Consider the following 20,474-nt stretch of genomic DNA (forward strand, 5'->3'; position numbering starts at 1 on the left):
ACGTGGAAATGGCGACAGCGGTGGTCTAGCCATTGTATTCCTGCTCATAATTTCTGGCTTTAATGCTGGCAGTATTGCTAAAATGTCGCTTTTGACCCAATAACTTTGATAAAATGAATGTGTCTGTATGGTGAGGTACGAAGTCTATAAGTACTGATTAAGATGTGGGCTTCCAGAAGGTGTTAAGGAACGTGTCAGGCCCTCCTTCAACTCTGAGGCGCTTCTGAAATTGGCAGTTCTGCATTCTTAAAAAACGACGTGCTTCAAACAGAGACATCTGTCATGTGCATTACTTTCGTCAGAAACGAATCCTATTGTCCTTTTCATTCCATATGCACAAGAAATCAGCATCGCATATCAATCACATGGCAGTATTGTGCCCCCCTCTCATATTATATTAAAGGAAAAACAATTTCGATCGCGCCTTTTTCAGAACAATGAAAAGATTGAATCAAACCAAATATTTTTTGGTTTGAGCATCGGTCCCCCTCCCCCTCCCCCATAGAGCACCCCTTTTCTGCCGCAAAGCTTGGCCTATCAAACGCAGAAATAAAGACGTATTAAAAAAATAATTTTTTTTCTAAAGTTGGCTTGTGCTTGTCTAGATCTCCAAATGAGGTGTGCCGTATGCGCTCAGGTTGAAGTCGAAGCGTGCTAGTGTTTTGGACGGTAAATGAGGGCAGTCAAACGTACAGACCCGACCGTGAATTATATATATATATATATATATATATATATATATATATATATATATATATATATATACATATATATATATATATATATATATATATATATAGGACAAACAAAAGAAGCAAATCACACAATGAAGTTTCTCAATTCCATCATTCAGAGTACAGAAGGTTCTTCTGCCACGACAAATGTAGGGAAACACGTCAAAGTGGAAGGTGTGGCGGTACATCACGAGAGCGAGAGCCTTTTGTTTTATTTGAGGAACGCACAGCGAGCGCTATGGAACAAGGAGATATCACGAGGTACGAACATCTCTTCACTATGTTATAGGCGTCCCTTAGCCGAAAAGCGCATATATTTCCATATGATGTAAATGTATGTATACCTGGCATAGTCTCGGGTTGACTTGTATTGGATAGAGGAGGGATTCTCAAAAATACAAAGAGAGGAAATGCACAACAAGAACTGAAGGTACAAAATTATTTCTATACATTTCATACTAGACTGAGGTTAATGAATCGGTGTTATTATCCGTGCAAAAAACTATCAGCTCTTGAATCGACCGATGATGGTCCTCAATGCAGTGGTGACTCCTTGTGCGAGAAGGCCAGATGAATCAATTCTGATATGCGTCTCTCTATCAGTAGCATAAACCTATGCAAAAGTATGCGAAAACCTCTACTATCTCACTAACTTTCCCAGTTTCATCATATGTGGCCGAAAATGCTTGATCCACGTGCACACAATGTATTGTGCGCGTTTTCTTTAGTAACTAAAACACTTCAATCCAAGAGACCTATACAAAGCTGGTGCCGAACCGAAATTCTTTATCGTATCGGATATTGTTTGCATCAGGTAACACGGTTCGCTTCTAGTTCAACATCAGAGAGGAAAGTTACTCTTCAAGCTCATTCAAATGGAACTGAGAACGGATACCGAACCGGGAAATAAGGAGAAGCAAAAAAGCATAAATTTACTTTGTATGAAAACTCGAATAATCGAATGCGCATATCGAACAAGCGTCAAAAGTCCGAGTCCTTGTAGCCGCTTCGCGTTCTTGCAGTGAAAAAAATGTGCTCAAAAGCTTGGTGCTCGCTGGCGAACAACTCGGGGCGCAGAGTAACTGAAGCTTCGGCCCTTCTCAATTTTCCTTTTTTGCTGTTCGTGCATATCATTTTTACAGCTGAGTGAAATCAATGTTACTAAAGCGATACAGTGCTGTCGCACTGTAAGGCCGACAGAAAGAGCTCTTTCTCGTTGTCCTATAGCGGCATAGAGGGGCAGCTCAGCACTTTATGCAACTTTTGAATAGCTGGGTACAGCACTCTCGCCTGACGTTGCGAGTATTGCGGGGTGCTCGACAGACACTTCTCGGTACTCGAAGGCGTAGCGCATATGTGCGGCTCAGAGGCAAACAGTCCAGACTGCTACAGCAGCACTATCGACACACTTGGCGTCATTGCTACCTCTTACACCGCCGCGTCGTCCTGCAGGAATTGTGAAAGACGGCCGCGGAAATGTGACACTCATATGTAAGGCGAGGCGTCACGACAGAGAAGCGGCTAACTGCGGACATCGTCAGCGGCGCGACGGCGTGCGGCGTTGCCACGCGATCTTTCCCAAAATAGAGTTTCGTTTAGTGAGCGGACAACAATTTGTTAACGCGAGTGTTTCTTTTTCACGCTATCTCAAGGCCCCGCGTACCACTAAATTTCCACGCTGTGCTCGTTAGTGCGTTATTCAAACAGCGACACATGTAGGGCGCGTATATATCTGTCTCATTGTGTCGCGGTGCGCTACGGCCTGAGGCTATTGGCACCGCGCACCACATTTCGCTGAAAGAGTGCCGCATTTCTCACCTGCATCTTTGTTAGCGTGGTATGCAGTGATCGTGCTAAACTTACTTGATGAACAACGTTAACAAATGTTTGTGTTAACCAAACAGTGCAAACGCTCAGAACGGCAAACGTGAATATGGGAAATAGGATTAATAAAATAGGCGAGGGTTCTTCTTTATCACTTGGTCGGTTTGCATTATTCAGAGCTTTACGTTTATTTGGTGTGCATTTTAATTTCTATACAAGTGTGATCAAATGAGTACGCCAAACCAGCAAAAAATTCCTTTCTCCACTGAAGTAGATCGCCGGATTTGCCTTGCTTGGGACCTACCTGCCTATGACGATGCCCTCACAAAACTGATTTGGCTGCTTGCTTTCGGCTATACGAACTTTTCTGCAGCATGGCGAAATAAACGAAGTTTTCTAAAGGAAGAACCCACACTTGGCAAGATGTAGAAAGCGGCTGCCATGAAGTCTGCGGATAATGCGACAATCACGCTGTCGTGCTGCGTTTTCGCTGCTGAGCATTACAAGGTTGAAAAGGCTTATGCCCTTCTTTACAATGGGGAAGTGCTGCATGGCGGGTGCGCTCGGGTTGACGTATACGTGGCCTTTCCCGGCCATTTTATTGCCTGCTACTATCGCGTACTCCTCGCTATCTTTGCTTACTGACTGCCGTCGCGCAGTCTCGGGCAGAAATCTTGCATACGCCGAGCTCGGGCCGTCTTGCATCGAACGCTCCTCGGCGCGCCTCAGGAAGCGTGGGGGCGACTTCCTAAGCGGTATGTTGAAGCAGCAAACGCCACTGTCATCGAGAGAAAGCGGCGCACCAGAAGGCGCAGGTCACGACATGCTATTACTGCTGCTCCCTCCCCGCGACATATGTCGCTATTTCCAGTGGTAGTGGCGAGAACTTAAGATGAAAAAAAGCGTAAAAGTGCTATTTATAACCGGGAATTAAATTGTTGCATTGAGAGGCGTAAATATTAGAAACGGCAATTACGTATAAGCGTATACCTCGCACACCAATCATGACAACGAACGAATGACTATGGGCAGCTTCAATGGGACCTTGGCTTGGCGCCAAGCGAATCATGCTCGCAGCGGCACTTGCGACAGCGCTTGGAGCTGCGGCGGCTCAAGTTTTCGTGGCTTGAAAGCAGAAAAAAACACAGAGGGATCAGGATGCCAACTAGCCGGCATCTGCAAGCCAACCTCCTCTGACATCGTCCCTGCTTTCCTTTGGGGCCCACCTGCGCGCTGACTCTGAGAAAATAGGTGACCTTTGGTTGCCGGACCTTTCAAGGCAGTGTTAGGTTCGTAGTATAAGTTTTAGTGACGCCTTCGTGACGACCGGTCCTGCCACCTGCCTTTCGACTGTACTCCCCCCCCCCCCCCCCTTTGCATCTCTCGCGTGATCGCTGGCTAGAAATTACTGCCTACGTATTCCGTGGTGCGCGCCTATTTAACACGAGGCTTTCCTTTATTTTTTTTATGACAAGACTTCAAGATTGCCACGCGGCACTGCCTCCTAGTCTATTTCCGCCCTCCATTCTATCACGCTCTATTGCATGTGCTTCGGCGATTGGTGAGCTTCGTTTCCTATATATATAACAACATGGTAGTGAGACACTGGAAATGAGAAAAAGGATCCAGTGGCTAAACTTTCCTTTTCTTCTTAAAAGCAAGTTGCTCTCCCTCACTCCTAACCTTTATGTAAGGCCAATAGCGGCACGCCGAACACGGCATCGTCACGCTGACTCTTTGATAACTCCCTATAATGCCAGAACTAACGTCCTAAGATATTCCTTTTTCCCTCGTATACGAGGGAAAAATGAATATTTTAGGATTGGACTGGATTGGAACAATTTACTTTAGTCACTACTAACCAATTTTGATTCTATTGACCATCTGAATTATTTACATCATTGCTCTCTTGTGAATCGGTTACCCGTGCTGATTTTTGCGTTATTGTTCCTTTACTTCGCTTAAACTCTATTGATGGTTCCTTTCTGCGTATATTCTTCGCTTTATTTCTTTTGGGAATTTCTTCATTCTATGAGCGGGTGTTTATCTTCCGTGCTTTGTTCTCGCAGCTGATGGACTGGATTGGTATTCTGTGCGCTGTCAATCTAAGGCTGCTAACGCTATTAGCTTTCACTGCTATTTGTATGACCTTCCTGCTTGGGCCACACCAAGGCTTGCAAAATTGCATCAACAAATTACGTAAATAAATGAATACGCCTACCTGAATTCTGGCCCATCTCCCGTTGTGGGTACGTGCCATGTTAGATGCTCATCATCATCGTCATCTTCTTTTTCGTCGTCTTCTCACAAGAACGCTGCGTTGACGCGCTGCCTGACGCGCTACCTGAGTGCTCCCACCGCAATGACCAGCGCTCCCACGTACCGTTCATTCAGGTGACAAATCCTGGCGCTGTGCAAAGCTGGACGTGCTCACGAAATCTGCACCTACAACGCTGTGTCCGAGCTCCGACCTGGAAACCAACGGCATCGTTGAGATCCCGAAGAGCGATGCTTAGCTCAGGCAGCCGGATTGCTTCCAGGTTTCAAATGACGTAAGCCGAAAAACTTGTGTCTATTTCTGCGCATCCACCACGCACAGAGGTGCTGCTAGAGGATCGTGTGCCTCCTTCGCGCCTATAGTGCAGTCAAACCACGTTCGGTTCATGGGGAGAAGAAACTCAGCTGCTCTGCATGATAGAATCTACGGCGTTCGTGTCGAAAAATGCAAGTGAGATTATTTGAAATTAATGGTGCTTACAAGGGGTGTGGTGGGTCAGAATTTCAGAAACTCGTGATGCATCGAGCACAATTGTAACTTGTCTTGTAAATTGGTGTTATGTTAATATGTAATGCAGATAGCGCGCACTGCTTTTCGTGCAGCATCGAATAACCCAGGGCATTTTGGTTTGCCAGGTGAGCAATTCTGCTGATAATTTTTTTCTTTAAAGTGCAATCCACTTCCTGGAGTGGCCTTTTCTTCTTTGTTCTTTCTGCGTAATTAGCCGCTCCAACATCCTTGCTTTCTTTCTTTTTCTGATCGCACCAATGAACTGTTCTTTTCTCTTCTGCTCGCAACAATGAATTCTTGGAACTTATGTATGTCGCGTTCTCTCAATTAGAGGCACATATGTCGCAGATTATACAGACAAAAGGAAACGCGTATGCCGTTTGCGGAATGCGCAAGTAACTGACTGCCTCTCAATTTTGTATCTGTGTGTTAGTTCGATTTGCAGTCTCGGCACGACCACTCCTATAGGACGCTGTCACCTAAAGCCTAAACGTCAGATCCTCAATATATACAAAATAATGCCTAGAATAAAGAATATTACCATCTTGGTTGTCACTTAAGCGAGCATCTAAATGTAGAGACACGCATCTTCAAAAGCGTTGAATTTCTTTCTGCGCTGAAAATTCTTATTAAATTGAGTTATCAGTAAAGAATAAGCTTCGTGCAACGCAAGTTACCCACAGAGACTAAAGAACAAACTGCAGTGTTTTCAAAAGAGGTCCATGTAAAATGTTCGAAAATTTTACGTGCTATCCGTGATTGCCATAGAAGCAGCAGCGGAAGCATTGAAGACTCCAGATCTCCTTATAGCAATCTAGTTACTCGTAAAAGTTACGCGACCAAATCTACAAGAGAAGCTTGCAAAGTAGCTAAGTCGAGCAACGTGCAGCTGAGTTTTCGCCGCCTTGTTCAGCCCCCCCCCCCCCCCCCCCCCCCCCCCGCTGATTCAGCCCCGTTAATTTAATACCTAAATACACGGACACGTCCTCCTCTTATATGAGCTTATCCTAATCACAATTTGTTCAAATCCGATGCGGTACGAACGTATCTTCTAGAGACCTCAAGTTGTCCCTATTCCGCACAGTCAAACATTCCTTATGGCTGCAAATTTCCTAACTTCGTGACTTGGGCTCATGACTTCGACTCATGACCTCTTGACCTCATGACTTTCGACTATGGTTCGTATTTGTTCACGCCCATTGTCGTATAAGGTACAATCAATTACCTGTTCTAGGCATTGCGTGTCTTTTGCGACTCTGCCTTATCCTTCCTCTAAATCTGAACTCAAATATCGTGCGCCCATGCTTTCCTACCCGCAGCACCGCTTTGTAATCTCATAAAGCTATGCCTATCATTTTCTTTTTAATTTTCAGTTGTGTTGTGTCCTCAGCTTCGTTCAGCCTTTCTTTGGTAGTCGGAAAATTTTGCCTTACACTGGCAAGATGCATCCTCGCATTCTGCAACGTCCCACGCCTTGACACTTTACCGCGATCCAAAGACGGGGAGAACATCGCTGCTACTCTATTGAACTAGTTACTATATGCTTTATTGACATTCCACGGTTAGTCCTCAAGGAACATTTCCTAACTAGATACTCTTGTTGACTAATCTTATTGTGGTAGAGCGAAGATATTGCCACTCAAACCTATCAGTTGGTGTAGTCACCGAGGAGTGTTACAGAAGCGCAACGTCTTTTTCAGCCGAGGGGCGGCGCTATGGCCCCCTCGGTAGAGCCGAAGAACAGATTCAATTCGAGGCCCGTTAAAGCAACTAGGGGCCCTCGTTGTCTATACTCAAATGCACAAGAACTAATGTAAAGAGCAGTGGTAGAAAAGGGAATTTCACTGGAGCCAGCGTTTCGACAAGGGGAATTGTCCTTCGTTATCTCTAGCGACGATCCTTTTTCTGCCACTCTTCATTACTCCCAAGCCGCCATCTTCCTGTGAATTTCTGTCTTGCAAGAATAAATGTGTGTTTATCAAGCCACTCCTCACCGCAGCAGTCACGTAGTAGCGTTATTGCTGTGCGACGTCTTCTCCATCATGGTGCAGGCGAAAAATGAGCTTCGAGACACGGTCCGTTTGTGAATCCTGGAGACAGTGATGCTCACGTTTCACTTAAACGTCTGACAGCATATACGCCTTTACCAAGGTTTCGCCGCGTATGCGGTGGTTTCTCATGTGCCGCAGGCGACGCACGACCATCCTGCCGCTCCGCTTTGTGCTGCTCGCGCAAGCCGCCGTGCTGCTGCTGTTCTGCAGCATCCGGTGCGCGGCGTTGAACGACGAGGAGCGCGCAAACATCGTCCAGCTGCACAACCAGATACGAAATTCGGTGGCCATGGGCAAGGAGAAGAAATGGCCGGCCGCGTCTGACATGCTGCAGATGGTGAGCATTTGTTGTATGTGCTCGTCAACTAGCCACTATTGCTGTAGCAGAGCCGAGTTCTGCTACAGGTCACTACGCACGGTCACTACTCTGCTAGGTCACTACGCATGGCATTTGGTTTATCGAAGTTACTGCCGCGCAGAAACAGACGGATGACGAATAAAATGAGCCCACGCAAGCGATGGCATTTTTATGCCGGCTATATGCGTGTCACTGCTAACGGATGTTAACAGTTTTGCATAGAGTGGCCCCACATGTACAAAGCTTTTGATATAGCCAACGTAAACATGGTCCTAACTTATCTACCGGTGCTGTTGTAGTTCCATATGTGTATTTAGCCAACCCAATTGCTGCATATAGTTCTCAGAGGATTCCTATCAAGTGTCTATAGTGTTTAAATTGACATAGACAAAGTCTTTTCATAAAGAGTATGTGAAGACCAGTCCTTGTACATATGATCAAATGCTGCGTATAGCAACATCTAATTATGTAAAGGCAAAAGTTTAAAGAAACGCTATTGGTGAGCAAGCTAGCTTAAGGTTGTGGCAGGTAATCTGTGGCCTGCCTTAATCTACCTGGTATATGAGGGTAGTTAATGAGGGCAGAAAGAAGACAACGTAGAAGGCACAAGTATACCAAAAGAACACCAATCGAAACTAATGATAAAAATATAGGTTCCTATAGGTAGTGATGTAGGAACCTCTGGTTAGTGATCAGAGCTTTTCTTGAAATTCCTGCTAGCTGTTATTCCTGAACCATGTTCATATTATACCTACGTTTGTCCTCATCCGCTTTGTGCACACGCCGTAAGCATAACCGTGTTGCATGCAGAGCTACAGTCTACATTTGGAGGAGCTCGCCAAGACCCACTTATCGAACTGCGTGTTTGAGCCTGGCTGTATAGGCTGCCACATCGGTGAGCTGACTCCGACACTCATATTTTGTTTGAGACTGTATTTCCTCTTTGCTTTGAGCTCAAGGGACGAGACACTATATACAATGCAACGCTAATGGTAAACATTCGAGTAGTCACTTCCGAATGCTCTAGAGCGTTAAGTTCTGCTGGTAGAAATTGAAAGCTCTGAAGACCTTAGCTTGGTTCTTTCAGAGAGCCTCGCTTCAGCTCGGAGCGCTCGGAGCGCTCGGAGAGGACATCACCTTGTAAATGGGAGTTCGACCAAGGTCCTACAGAATTCTGCTCACGTGGCTCTTCCAATTGCGCTTGGAGCAGTCGAACGTTGAGCTTCATCTGCCTTACGCTGGCTCCAATTTCTCCGATTCCGCATTGTTGCGAACCGAGTTGCACCGACTTTAAGGTTATGGGAAACCCCGTGGGCGTACGTTATAGCGCGCACAGGTATTTAGTTTTTTTCTTGGGGAAGGGAGGGGGGGGGGGGGGCGCTGTTACATCAATTCAACTTAGTTTTCTCGGCTCCTTGCATACTTTCATAACCTTGTAGTGTAATGAAAAACAGCAAACGCCCGTAATGTTCTAGTAATCACGAAACTAGGTTCACCACGTGCAGCGCTGACGTCATTTATGAAAACCCTTTAAGCTGTGGAAAGATGTATACATTGGACACACTGGGCAATGTTTTAATGGCAGAGCAAGACAGCGCTTAAACAATGTAAGAAATTGTAACTAGCCATTTAGCCGCGCACTGTAATAAATGCACATGCGCTGCGCTGTTCAGTTGCACCGGATTTCTAAGGAATGCAAAAACAAGAAAGGGAAGTTGTAGAAGAGTTTTGTATAGGAAAAGCCAAAGATGAGTGTGTGAGCACCGCTTCATTTTACCTATCTAAACAAGAAGTACCATTTCCGCGTAAACACCTGTACCTGTATGTCACCTACGCGCATGCCTCGTTTTTCGACGTGACTAAATGGCTGGTGCTTTTTTCTAATTGGCAGTCACCGATAGTCATGTTGTGTATGTTGTTGTCCTGATTCCATCGCGGTGCTTCGAGATAGATCAGAATCTTTTACTCTCGAAGTTGTGTTTAGAGAAAGTGCACATGATTTCGAACCCCGTCACCATCTGCCGACACTGCCCGCGCTCAGCCGCGAGTTTTTCACGGGAATGACACCGGGCTGAGCGGTATCCTTCTCACTGGTTCGCCAATTCCCGCAGTTGTTGCCAAAGATGGCTGTCACCTATAGGGGCTACCGATCAGGGCCTATACCTTCAAGATGAGCCAACTCGCCCACATGAAGTTGCTGTCGAGGTTTGGGCGATCCTTCAAGATCATTTTTAGAGCTGTGGTTAGTGATCACGCTTGCTCCGTAGCAGATTCAAGCGCCAAAATTGTCGTATGTTTGGTTTTCATTCAGAAGAATCCCGCCCTTCGACCCTCGCGTTATGTCCTTTGGTCAGAGCGCTAGGCAATCCTATAATTTTTATGCACATAAAGTGGGATTTATCACGCTCATCTTCTTCACAGCCGCTATTTTATCACAGCCATAGTAAGGAAATCAATTTCAATGCGCTTTATTGTACTTCTCCGTCTTAACACTCTTAAACTGTCGTTGCTTTGCCGCCAACCTCGTCAACCATAGTAAACTACGGAAGTTGATCACTCCGTCAGCGTCGCCTCTTACGTGAATACTTTTTACTTGTATTGATGTCCACTCTGTCAGTCTAACAAACTGAAGATCCTTGTTCCTTTCGTCAGATGTCCAGCACAAGTTCCCTTACCATTTATTCCATAATCTCCATTATTGTTAATGTTTGTATCCGTTTGTGACAGCGCTCTTGAGAGATTATATAAAAGGCACAGCTTTTTCCCACTGTTGCTTGCTCTTTCTTTGCCGGAAATTGTCGCGAGAGCAGCCCACCAAGCAAACTTGGCCATCTTGTCGGTGAATAACACAGCAGGAATGACGTAGCGCCGTGGCATGCCTGCCCACACACTTTCAGGTCTCGACAACCGGCCGGGACAGAACTTGTACGCCATGGCTGGTCCTGCCAATTGGAGCCGCGCGGTGAACTTCTGGGGCGAGGCACCCATCGACTTCGTGCCGCCCAGCGAGCCGGGACATCCCGTGCGCATGAGGGTCTCGGTGCTCAGCCAGGTAACTGTGCCACCTGTCGCTTAACAGTTGTGCGGTGCGGCTGATGGGGTGTTCCCCACAAACTTCACTCGAGGTAAAGTCTGACACTAGCTCCCGCGCCTTCACGTTGATTGCCTAAGCCGTTTTAATGATGCCAGAGTTCTTCAACCGTAGCTCTTCTGACACTACGCTCGAAATTACGGGCATGTTCAAACTCATTTCCGCGGGAGCTTAAAGGGACACTAAGCAGAAACACTATATGTTTAGACCGATAAAAATATTATTTCAAGACTATTTCGTTAATTATTTTCTGGCAGGTTTACTACTATAACAGAAAATGAAGGACAAACTTACTTTTCTTTATTTATTTATTTATTCTTTTTGCTGTGAAACTTCAGCGTGAGTACATCAGCATGAGATCACAGATTTCATTGTATCTTCTGATACTTAGGTCGTTATAGATTAGTAACAGTGAGTATCCTGTAGGCTTGCGAACATCAGTCTATGGCTCCTTTAGAATGCTATATAGGCCATCTTTACCAAAAATAACTAGGCCCGATTAAACGGCGTAATATACATGATGTCTCTTCAAAGTGGCTTGGCCACTTGTCTTCTCTGAAGGTATAAGAGTGGCTTTTTACGGTAAAGTAGAAGCGTACATAGCTTATTAATAACTCACAACTTATTTTTTCTATTATTTTTAGTGTCCCTTTAATTGGCAGCCGCTTCACCATTCAGAGAAATGTTGAAAACCGTTGTAGCTCATCGCCTGCTAATGAGTTCTTTAACTGGCTAATCTGTCTTCTTCTGAACTGGTTTCGCTGCCTGCCGTCAACGGAAAAATTCGGACCAAACAAGCTAACAAAGAGCGTTTTGTTGAAAGATACCGGACCGAGACTACTATCGAGCTCCGAAATTTGCTTTTATACAATGTAGCGGTAAGTGCAAAACTTTTTTTAATTGATATGCAATAAAAATGCAAGCAACTGCAATGGAAGCAACCACATACTGTATTGAGCGCACTTCGCCCGTATTTTCGACGCGACCGTTCGGACGTTTGCATGCAGATCCATTTGAACTCGCGCGACGTCCACACTGTTGTCGTTTGCAAAACACATAATCGGTGACTATATGTAAGGCATTTTAACTTGACTTAACCGTGCGTTCATCGAGCGGCGTCAGGTGTAAACTCTTATTCCGGGTGACGTCCGCACCAAAAATGAACCCGGAACGGATTTCGTGCGGTTGCTAACGTGTAATTTATTCACCGTGACATGTCAAATCGCTGCCCACCCAGTCGCCAAATATGCTACGTAATTTATTTGCATGCTACTTCCGCTTAGTTGATCTTGAACACACACAAAATGACGACATTGCTGCCTCTTGATGTTGTCGTACATGTTAGCAGCGATCTGCTAACTGCGCGCAATAATTCACTCTAATGGGTCCTGTATGCGTCCTTAGAGTTCTGCAAAAGAGTTGAGACTTCCTTATGAAAGGTATAGTATCATTATACCGACACGTTTTCGATGTTCTGGTGCGACAAGGAGCATCAGGTACCATTATCTGGTCCCAATCCGTTTTTTTGTCTCAAGCAAGAATTCGGCGACCACTCGTGCCGTGAGAGTTTTCTTTTGCTTGGCAATGTGGGTACGCCGGTTGAAATAAAATATAGTGAAGTATTGTAGAGCCAATGTTCGACCAATGCAATGTATTGAAGCAATTCCACGTGGCGGAGCTGTGTTAGAAGAAATTAAACATTTTTTTTTTTTTGCTCATGCCATGGTTTACAAACTTTTTCTCGCGAGTTTACACTCTAGCTAAGCACACACACGCATGTCTGATCGGGCTTTGATTTATTCGAGCGAGCGCGTGCGTTTTGATTGTCCGCTATTTGGGCGACTTCCTGCTTCCAGCGGGCACGCCTCCCGCCCGTCCGCTACGGGCCTTGAGATAGACGGGCGTCACAGCTACATAGGCTAACGCTTCGGTGCAGCTTCTGGCCTTGAGACGCTACCGCGCTTGAGTGCGTGTCGTTGGTGCAGCAAACACGGCCGGCTCGTTCAGCGGCCTGCGCATCGTCCATGGCGTTAAGCATGTCTATGTCAGGCGTTCTCTTAAGCACTACTTGTACTATACTCCATCTTGTAATTAGCAGACAAAGCCGCGGAAGATGGAGCGACGTCGTGCCCTGTCTGCGTTCATGACTGAAGAATAGCACGTCACATTTTAGACGCAAAGATTATAAGAAAATGAAAACATTCTGTAATTTGGCATAATAAGCGCTCGATACGCGAGAACAATAGACAACGAAGCCATGGAAGGCGTAGATGAATTGTTGCTTAATTGAAATACAGAAATAAGCGTTTCGCTTATTCCTCGTTGATTTCTGATTCTTCTCGCTCTCTGATACACTTCCTATATTAATATTATTACGTAGAAGATGATGATGATGTGTTCTTTTAATAGCTGAAGGGTCAAGTCTAGCCAAAGAGCACCGAGCAAGCAATCATGAATTTTTAATGGAGCAATGTATTGTGAAGGATAGTAATATACAAGAAGTTGATTACATGGATGACTCATACATCTGAAAAGCATTGAAAGAAAGCATGCGTAGCGACACACTCTGATAACCTTAATTTCGTTGAAAGGCTTCCGTGATGGTGGCCCATCTTTTCGGGCGAGCTTTCATCTGCGTGTGTCTGTGCTTATACGGTTGGTTTAGCCACTAAACCTGACAACAGAGAACAAGGTGAATGAAACGGCCTTTATTCTGTGATGTGTCGGGTTTGGCGTGCACAATTGAACTGCAGCGTTTGTAATGTGCAGCTTCTGTGGAGCAAATCAAACAAGGTCGGATGTGCCTGGAAGGACTGCACCTCTAAGACCGGCAACAACATGTACCTCTGCAATTACATGCCAGCGTGCGTTTTTTTCTTACCCTTTTATTTGGCTTATAGCAGTATGAACGCACTGTAACGAGCTGTGATCGTAAGGGCCGTATATGACGTCGTGATGGACGCACTACGTATTAACGCTGTATCTAGGAAGCATGAACTTGCTATGGCAAGTTATTGGTTGCACTCCTTCGTCTCTGCAGCGTACAGTGCTCTGGTACATGCACCACACAGGTTTGTTTGGGGCATTATGCCGGTTGGGCAGGCTTATGGAGCTTCTTTATATGAGGAATGACCAACAGCTAGATTCCCTTGGTTCATTGGAACTAGCACCGAGGTGTAGCATTACTTCCCACGAGCGCAAAGTTGCCTGAGGAAGGTTATGTAAGATGTAATGCTAATGCGTGTGCGCCATGTTTGTGAGAGTGAACTGCTCAATCCAAACTGCATGACCACTACCTGTGTTCCGGTGAAGTATGTAAGCCATTAACGTTATTCTACTTGTTAGAAAACAGAAACAAATGGAAATAATAAAGCATATGTCACGATTACCACACAACATTGCGCTTCCTGTCGAAAGTGCGAAGACTGCGCAGCGCATCGGTCGAGCTGAAAGTATCATTTGCGTCCTAACGGTTCTATGGAGTGAGCGACCGATTAGGGTGAACGAGGACTAACGTGTCGGTTCCTTCGAGTTTGCGGTGCCAGGAATGTCCTAAAGGAAGCGTACGCTTTCGGGATTAACGTTATTTGAAAACGTTCTTTACTGCGCGATGATGCAGGGGTAACGAGATGGGGGGCCACGTGTACATGAGCGGGAAGCCATGCAGCCGCTGTCCCAAGGACACCTGTTGCTCGCACCTCTGCCCGCACAAGACCCAACCTGCCTACGAGGGCTTATGCGGTGAGTAGCCATCGCATGTATAATAAAAATATTTTTCTAAATTACTAACCGTTATATCTGAGAACAAGGTGATGCAGCCTCGGAACTGAGCCTGGTATTCAGATTTACAGCCAGCAAGCATAATATGTGCGCACAATAGCTTTGCGTGGTTTTACTGGCTGTGCTCAGAAACTCATCAAAAATTTCGGATTCGTCTTGTTTGTTTGTTTGTTTGTTTGTTTTTTTGTTTTTTTTTTTCATCAGATCCCGTGGATCGTGAGCATTCATCTTGAGTGCACGTGTAAGCGCACTGTACATGTAACTGAAAAAAAAGCTATTCAGTTGGTAGGCTTAAGCAATTTAATTCACAGCGTGAGTAAAAGGAGGAATAGTGAAAGGAAACAAATACAGACACCGACCCACCTCGCCTCGGGTTGCTAGCTTTGTAAGTCAAAACATGAATGATGAATTTGCATTTATTTGCTTCCTTTTGTGTATAAGTGTTATTTTCTTCGTTAACGATAGTAAGAATAACGGCGTCAAGATGACTGCCAGGTCCACCAACAAGTAATGTTTGCTAAGGACGAGCTGCACTATGCATTGTACGAAACCAAATAAATATGAATGAATGAATGAATGAATGAATGAATGAATGAATGAATGTGCTCTGTAATTTCCTTGTACACCACTTGCATTCCACTACATGAACCTGTCCGTTCGATTGCACTTTTCTCTTTACATATTGTACGAACTTGTAATAAGCTATAGGGAAACCACCCATTGGTAACAAGAGCTATTCCGAAATATGTCTTGCAAGGTGCATCCGACATTAACGAAAGAGCTGTGACAGAAAAAAATACTTCGCGGATATTTTCAATATCCCATTCATGATAACTGCGACGTACGTCCTGGACTGAGTGACATGTCACTGCTGCGCCGCAAGCACTATAGTCATTCCTAACAAACGTCACCGGGATTTCCTATCTTCGCCGCGGCTCTTGCACTGCTGTCTGACAGATTACCTGCGCGGAGGTGCGCTGTAGGGGCGAGGCAAGCAAGTCCGCCGGCGACAAAGCACACAGAGCGCTCTGAACAGCGTTTGTCTCCCGTTGAATGCTCCGTAGCGAGAAAAGACGTGCTACCGCTCTAGAGTGCTTTGCATGCAAGGTTGCGAACAGATAGAGGACGTCACAGTTGTACAAGCAGCGCAGCAGTGCTATTTACAGGACTCTCTGCCGTAGTGACATTGTACGCTGGGATCTGGGAAATGCCAGGCCGCGACGGAGATTGTTTTCTCCTGCTGTTATTGTGTGCGAACGAAATCAAGGGACAGCTTTACTTCGAATTAGAGCTAACGTTAATATAGACAAGCAAATTACTCAAACCTGATGTTCCAGGGGAATATACCCGTTGAATAACGAACAACCGCCAGCGCGCATGTCACGTCGCTTTAACAATAGCCATAGTTTCGCGCGCATCTTCGGCGATACACTGTGATTCAGCGCACCAGCACGGCCACGCGTCATAACAGTGTGGAACAGTTTTCCTGATAACATTGCGTGCTTAACAAATCGTGCTGCCTTGCGTGAACTGTAAATCTTCTAGTAGGGACACTTTAGAAGGACGTTCTTGACTTGTTTTCGTTCCTTGATTTTTTTTACTTATATTATTGTATTTTTAGTGTGTATAAGTGTATTATTGTGTTTACCCTGGACAAACATTTCTGAACTTTGTTTTACTTATCCTGTGACAGCCTGTATTAATATTTATATTGATTACTCCTGTTTAAACGCTTACAATTCTATCCCCCTCTTACTCAATGTCCTTAAATGGACCTTTACGCTAACCTAAATAAATAAATAACGTAAATGCTCAACCATATTGCCACAGTCCGTGCATGACTCAGGGTTGCATGCATTTATTGGTGTCCCTTTGTCTTCATTCTTTATTATAGATGCCTTGCTGCAAATACCCCAATTGAAAAAAAAAAAGAAAACATTACCACCTTACAGCACCTAATGTCAAACTGAAAACTATATAAGAAGCTGAATTCCACCAGTTTTTCCCGAATCATGACAGTAAACGCTTGCATGTGCTCCACCGTTATCTTTTAATTAGTTGCGTTAGCTATAAAACTTGCAGGTTTTATGTGATTTGGGGACACTTAGTCAGAGTCGGATCTCACCGGATTTCGCTTGATTAAGCACAGGGCTTCGCTAAATCTAGCGCTTTATAGGAAGCTAATTGAGATAATAAAGTCCTTCCAAATGTCATGGTATGACGACAGAGTGCCGCAACATTGACGCAGGTGCAGCACCGGCGAACTGTGCTCGAATGATATAGAAAGGTACAGGATGCTGTACATGGCAGTAAAAAAAATGAGGAAGAGTGCTTTCGTGGATAGCGTAAATAAGGCTGAACAACAATATTCTTTTTTCTTCTTCCTCCATCTCATGATTGTATCGGCAACGCTTTCTGCGGTGACTCACAGCAGGAACTGAATAAGCGTAAATCCACAATAGCGTAGTATCGGTAGCGGCTGTGCTGCATTGTCCTGCATGGGTAATTCCACATGTTTTTCTTCAGATGTGTTGAGTGGCTGTTTCATGCCTCCCCGGTCAGTGACATGACGTTAGGCCACTGCCGATGGAAGAAATGTGTGAAGTCTCCGTAAAATTAATACAACCTAAATTTTGCAATTGATCGGGTGCATAATGCTGTGCAAAAAATTACAGATCGACATTCTTGGAAAGCAGGCTTCTTGCTGTTATTACACCTAGGAACTTCCATTGAAAACTTCTTGGCAGAGGGGGCAAAATTTCACCTTTGTTTGGTGCGCTTTTTCTTGTTTCACTCTACCATAAATGTCTACTTCGTTATCATTAAGCATAATGCAAGCCTTGAAAACGCGCTCTATAGGTTTTAAGAAACACACATTTATACCGAATAGCTTTAGGTTCCGATTTTTAAAGGTAAGACGCCTCGCGTGAAGTCTAGGTCTTTGGATTTCATTAATATTTATATGAAGTAAGATGTAACGCTGCAGTTAGCAGGTTGACCAGTTGTGTTGATGGAGCGCTGTTGAATTTTGCATGCAGAGTGCATAACTATGCAACTAGGTATGCATTTCGTGTGGATTCCGAACTTCCGTAAAACAGAACTTGACTTGCCGCAGTAGCACTGGCTATGGCGCTGCACTGCTGAGCTCAAGGTGGCCGGTTCGATCCCGGCCAAGACTGCTGCTATTCGTTGTGCGCGAAATGAAAAACTCTCTTGCATTTAGGTTCAAGTGCATGTTAAAGAACCTCAGGTGTTCAACAGTACCGGGATCAACCAACATAACTGCCTTATAATCAGATTGTGGTTTTGATTGCACGTAAAATCCCAGAATCTTGCTTTTTGTTTCTTATCGTTTTGGAAGGCTGGCAATGCAGCTTCTCTGGTAAAAAAAATAGAATATCAATAAATAACTGTAATGAAACTGATGAAATCACAAGTACAATCATGAACTCAGATGTTCGACGGTGCTAGACGCTATCGTGTTAGCGCTTACCTCTTAGCAGATTAGAACGATGCGCATGCGCCCAGTTTCAACGGCGTTTTCCTAGATCCGATAGCGCCGCGAACAAGCAGGCACCGCAATGTCATACAAGACTCCGTAGAACATTTGTGGACTTTGTGAATCAGGTGTCCCCCGAGCGGCGTCGTTCAAGATATAGGGCAGCGTGCGTATAAAGCAGGCGGATTGAAATAACCAACTGTAGCCTATCTATCGGCGTAGTCTTGAACTTTTGAAGTCGAGTTGTGGAGGTTTACGAGGGTTTGACATTTTGGTATTCCGTAAATACGACTAAAGGCACTACAGTTTATTCTTATCCCCTTGTTTCTACATTCATAGTCCGCAGACATCAACCGTAATATAACATCAACTAACGTAACACCAACGTAATAATAACACCAACTAGGCCAAACTCAAGTTCTTTCGAATAAAACCATATCAATGCGCATTGACAGTAAACGAGAAAGCCTGGCGAGGGTTATTCCTTGCTTGTACGTTTCAACTGTTTGGCTCGAAGAAGGCAGTCAGCCACTGCGGCAAGTGAAAGTGTAGCCACGTCATTAGGGACAGATTGCGAGTTATTCGCCCTACTGGTTATTTGGTGCGTAAGAATATTGCGGTATCGCGAGCCAAAACCACGAACCGATTATGAGGTACGCAGTAGTGGGGGACCTCGGATGAATTTTGACCTCCTGGAGCTCTTTAACTTGCACCTAAATATAAGTAAACGAGCGTTTTTCTTTTTCTTTTTTTTTTCATTTCGTTCTCATCGACCTGTGGCAGCCGCGGCTGAGATCGAACCAGCAACCTCGAGCTCATCAGCGCAGCGCTTTAGCGACTGTGCTACCGCGGCGGGTTCATAGTACAAAAGCTTATCGTGCTTAGCACAAGTATCCTCCACGTAAGTTTGAAAAGAGCTAGGGCTTAAAGGTAGAACTATTGAATGCGTTGGAGAAATGATGTGACATTTCCTACTTTTCTTTTTCTCGATCTCTTTCAGCTCCCAAGTAGGACGATGGCGAAGCTGGTGCATGCGGCCTTTGGTTTGAGGAATTCAAACTGGATAATAAAACACCTTTTCTGTGATGAGATCAGGGACATGTGAGAGTAAATAATAAGGTCCACAGTTCAGGGCATAGTCAGGCATTTGTCGGCCTAATGCAAAACAAAAATAAGAAGAAAAAGAAAAACCTGCGCTTAACTTTTTTTGCCTTTTACAGGCTAAGCGGGCCACACGATGGAGAGAAAGTCTTGTGAACTGGAGATGCTGGTAAACCGTTAAACCAGTTTACTCTCCATCATTAGGGAAACAGATGAAAAAGATAGGTGTGTGAAAGCTACTGCAGTCGATCGCGCTTATTGTACTACTTACTGCTGCTTATATTATAACGAAAATTTATTTGTCTTACCTTGTGCCTGCCTTCGTACTGTCAAAATTCGCGAAAGTTCAGCGTAGCTTACACACCCAACCGCAGTGGCGTAGTTTCGAGGCGGGGCGAGGGGGAGGGGGGTAGGAGGCTTTTAGTCGGTAGGCAATAACACAAAACATTTCCGGGGAAGGGGGAGGCACGTAAATGGAGCGCCTCCCCCCTTTCTCCCCCCCCCCCCCCCCCCCCGCCCCTGCCCCGGTGGCCCGAAAAATATTTCTGGCTACGCCACTGCCCACCCGCTATCGGATGGAACCGAATTTTAAATACCCCGCTCAAGTTCGTACGTCGCTCCAGCTGGTACGCCACCGACTGGACAACACCGCAACGTTCGCGAAGCACGCGGATTCGGTGCTTCAATGTACCTGACAATTGCCTTCGAGATTTGCATTGCGGTGGAGGCAGTCACGGAAGACATTGCCCGCAGCCCGTGGCTCTCCGTACTGCCACCAGGTGGCAGCGGCTGGACCATTGTTTCCTTTTAACTGCTCATTCCATCTGCGGCTAGCGCGCTCGCCAGCGGCTGCAACGAAGACGACGCACCGCTCCCCTAGCGCAGCTGCCGACGTTCACGTTTTCCTCCTCAGTTCCGCGTTGGATTGGGCGCCTACCAAGGTAAGCGTCTGCTGTACCGGTCGGCTTTATTGACGGTCAGCGAAGATGGCATTACACTGCGCCTCCCGTGAAGCCCTTTCTGACAGCATGACAAGCGCACATATGTGCGCACCGAGCGATATGTGGCGGACGGGGAGATTCGAATGCGCGCAGTTTGTGCTAAGGACGCGTTGGCACTTCTCGGCTGGGTTAAAATAACGCGGCGCTTCCCGTTCCGCCTCCGTTGCAGCGGCACGGGGAAATGCCGCTAGCGCCTGTCGCTCTCGTTGTTGCTCAGTAAGCAGCGCAAATCCTGCGACGCGGTTGA

The 20,474-nt window shown here is 45.5% G+C and overlaps 2 protein-coding genes across 6 annotated transcripts in view; both read left to right on the top strand.

Annotated features, from left to right (window-relative positions):
- The first annotated feature begins 894 nt into the window (after nt 1–894).
- LOC126531215 (CRISP/Allergen/PR-1-like) lies at nt 895–19,214 on the top strand. 5 transcript variants are annotated; one of them, XM_055070383.2, is made up of 8 exons: nt 903–995; nt 4,953–5,110; nt 7,536–7,734; nt 8,566–8,650; nt 10,653–10,807; nt 13,616–13,710; nt 14,466–14,587; nt 19,126–19,214. In XM_055070383.2, exons 2-8 carry the CDS (start codon nt 5,067–5,069, stop codon nt 19,134–19,136), a joined length of 711 nt encoding a protein of 236 aa, XP_054926358.1. In that variant the 5' UTR covers nt 903–995; nt 4,953–5,066; the 3' UTR covers nt 19,137–19,214. The 5 variants fall into 5 exon arrangements, with proteins under 5 accessions (XP_054926361.1, XP_054926358.1, XP_054926360.1 ...); XM_055070385.2 differs by lacking the exon at nt 903–995 and adding an exon at nt 1,056–1,164; XM_055070386.2 differs by lacking the exon at nt 4,953–5,110 and having other exon boundaries at nt 895–995.
- A 715-nt stretch (nt 19,215–19,929) lies between these two features.
- Sqor (Sulfide quinone oxidoreductase) overlaps nt 19,930–20,474 on the top strand; it is a 33,152-nt gene continuing 32,607 nt past the window's right edge. The window contains exon 1 of the mRNA XM_050178652.3: nt 19,930–20,167. The gene's annotated coding sequence lies outside the window, so the exon portion shown is untranslated. The remainder of the gene's footprint in view (nt 20,168–20,474) is intronic.

The sequence above is a fragment of the Dermacentor andersoni genome, chromosome 5, assembly GCF_023375885.2.
Source record: "Dermacentor andersoni chromosome 5, qqDerAnde1_hic_scaffold, whole genome shotgun sequence".
In the NCBI taxonomy this organism is placed as follows: domain Eukaryota; kingdom Metazoa; phylum Arthropoda; class Arachnida; order Ixodida; family Ixodidae; genus Dermacentor; species Dermacentor andersoni.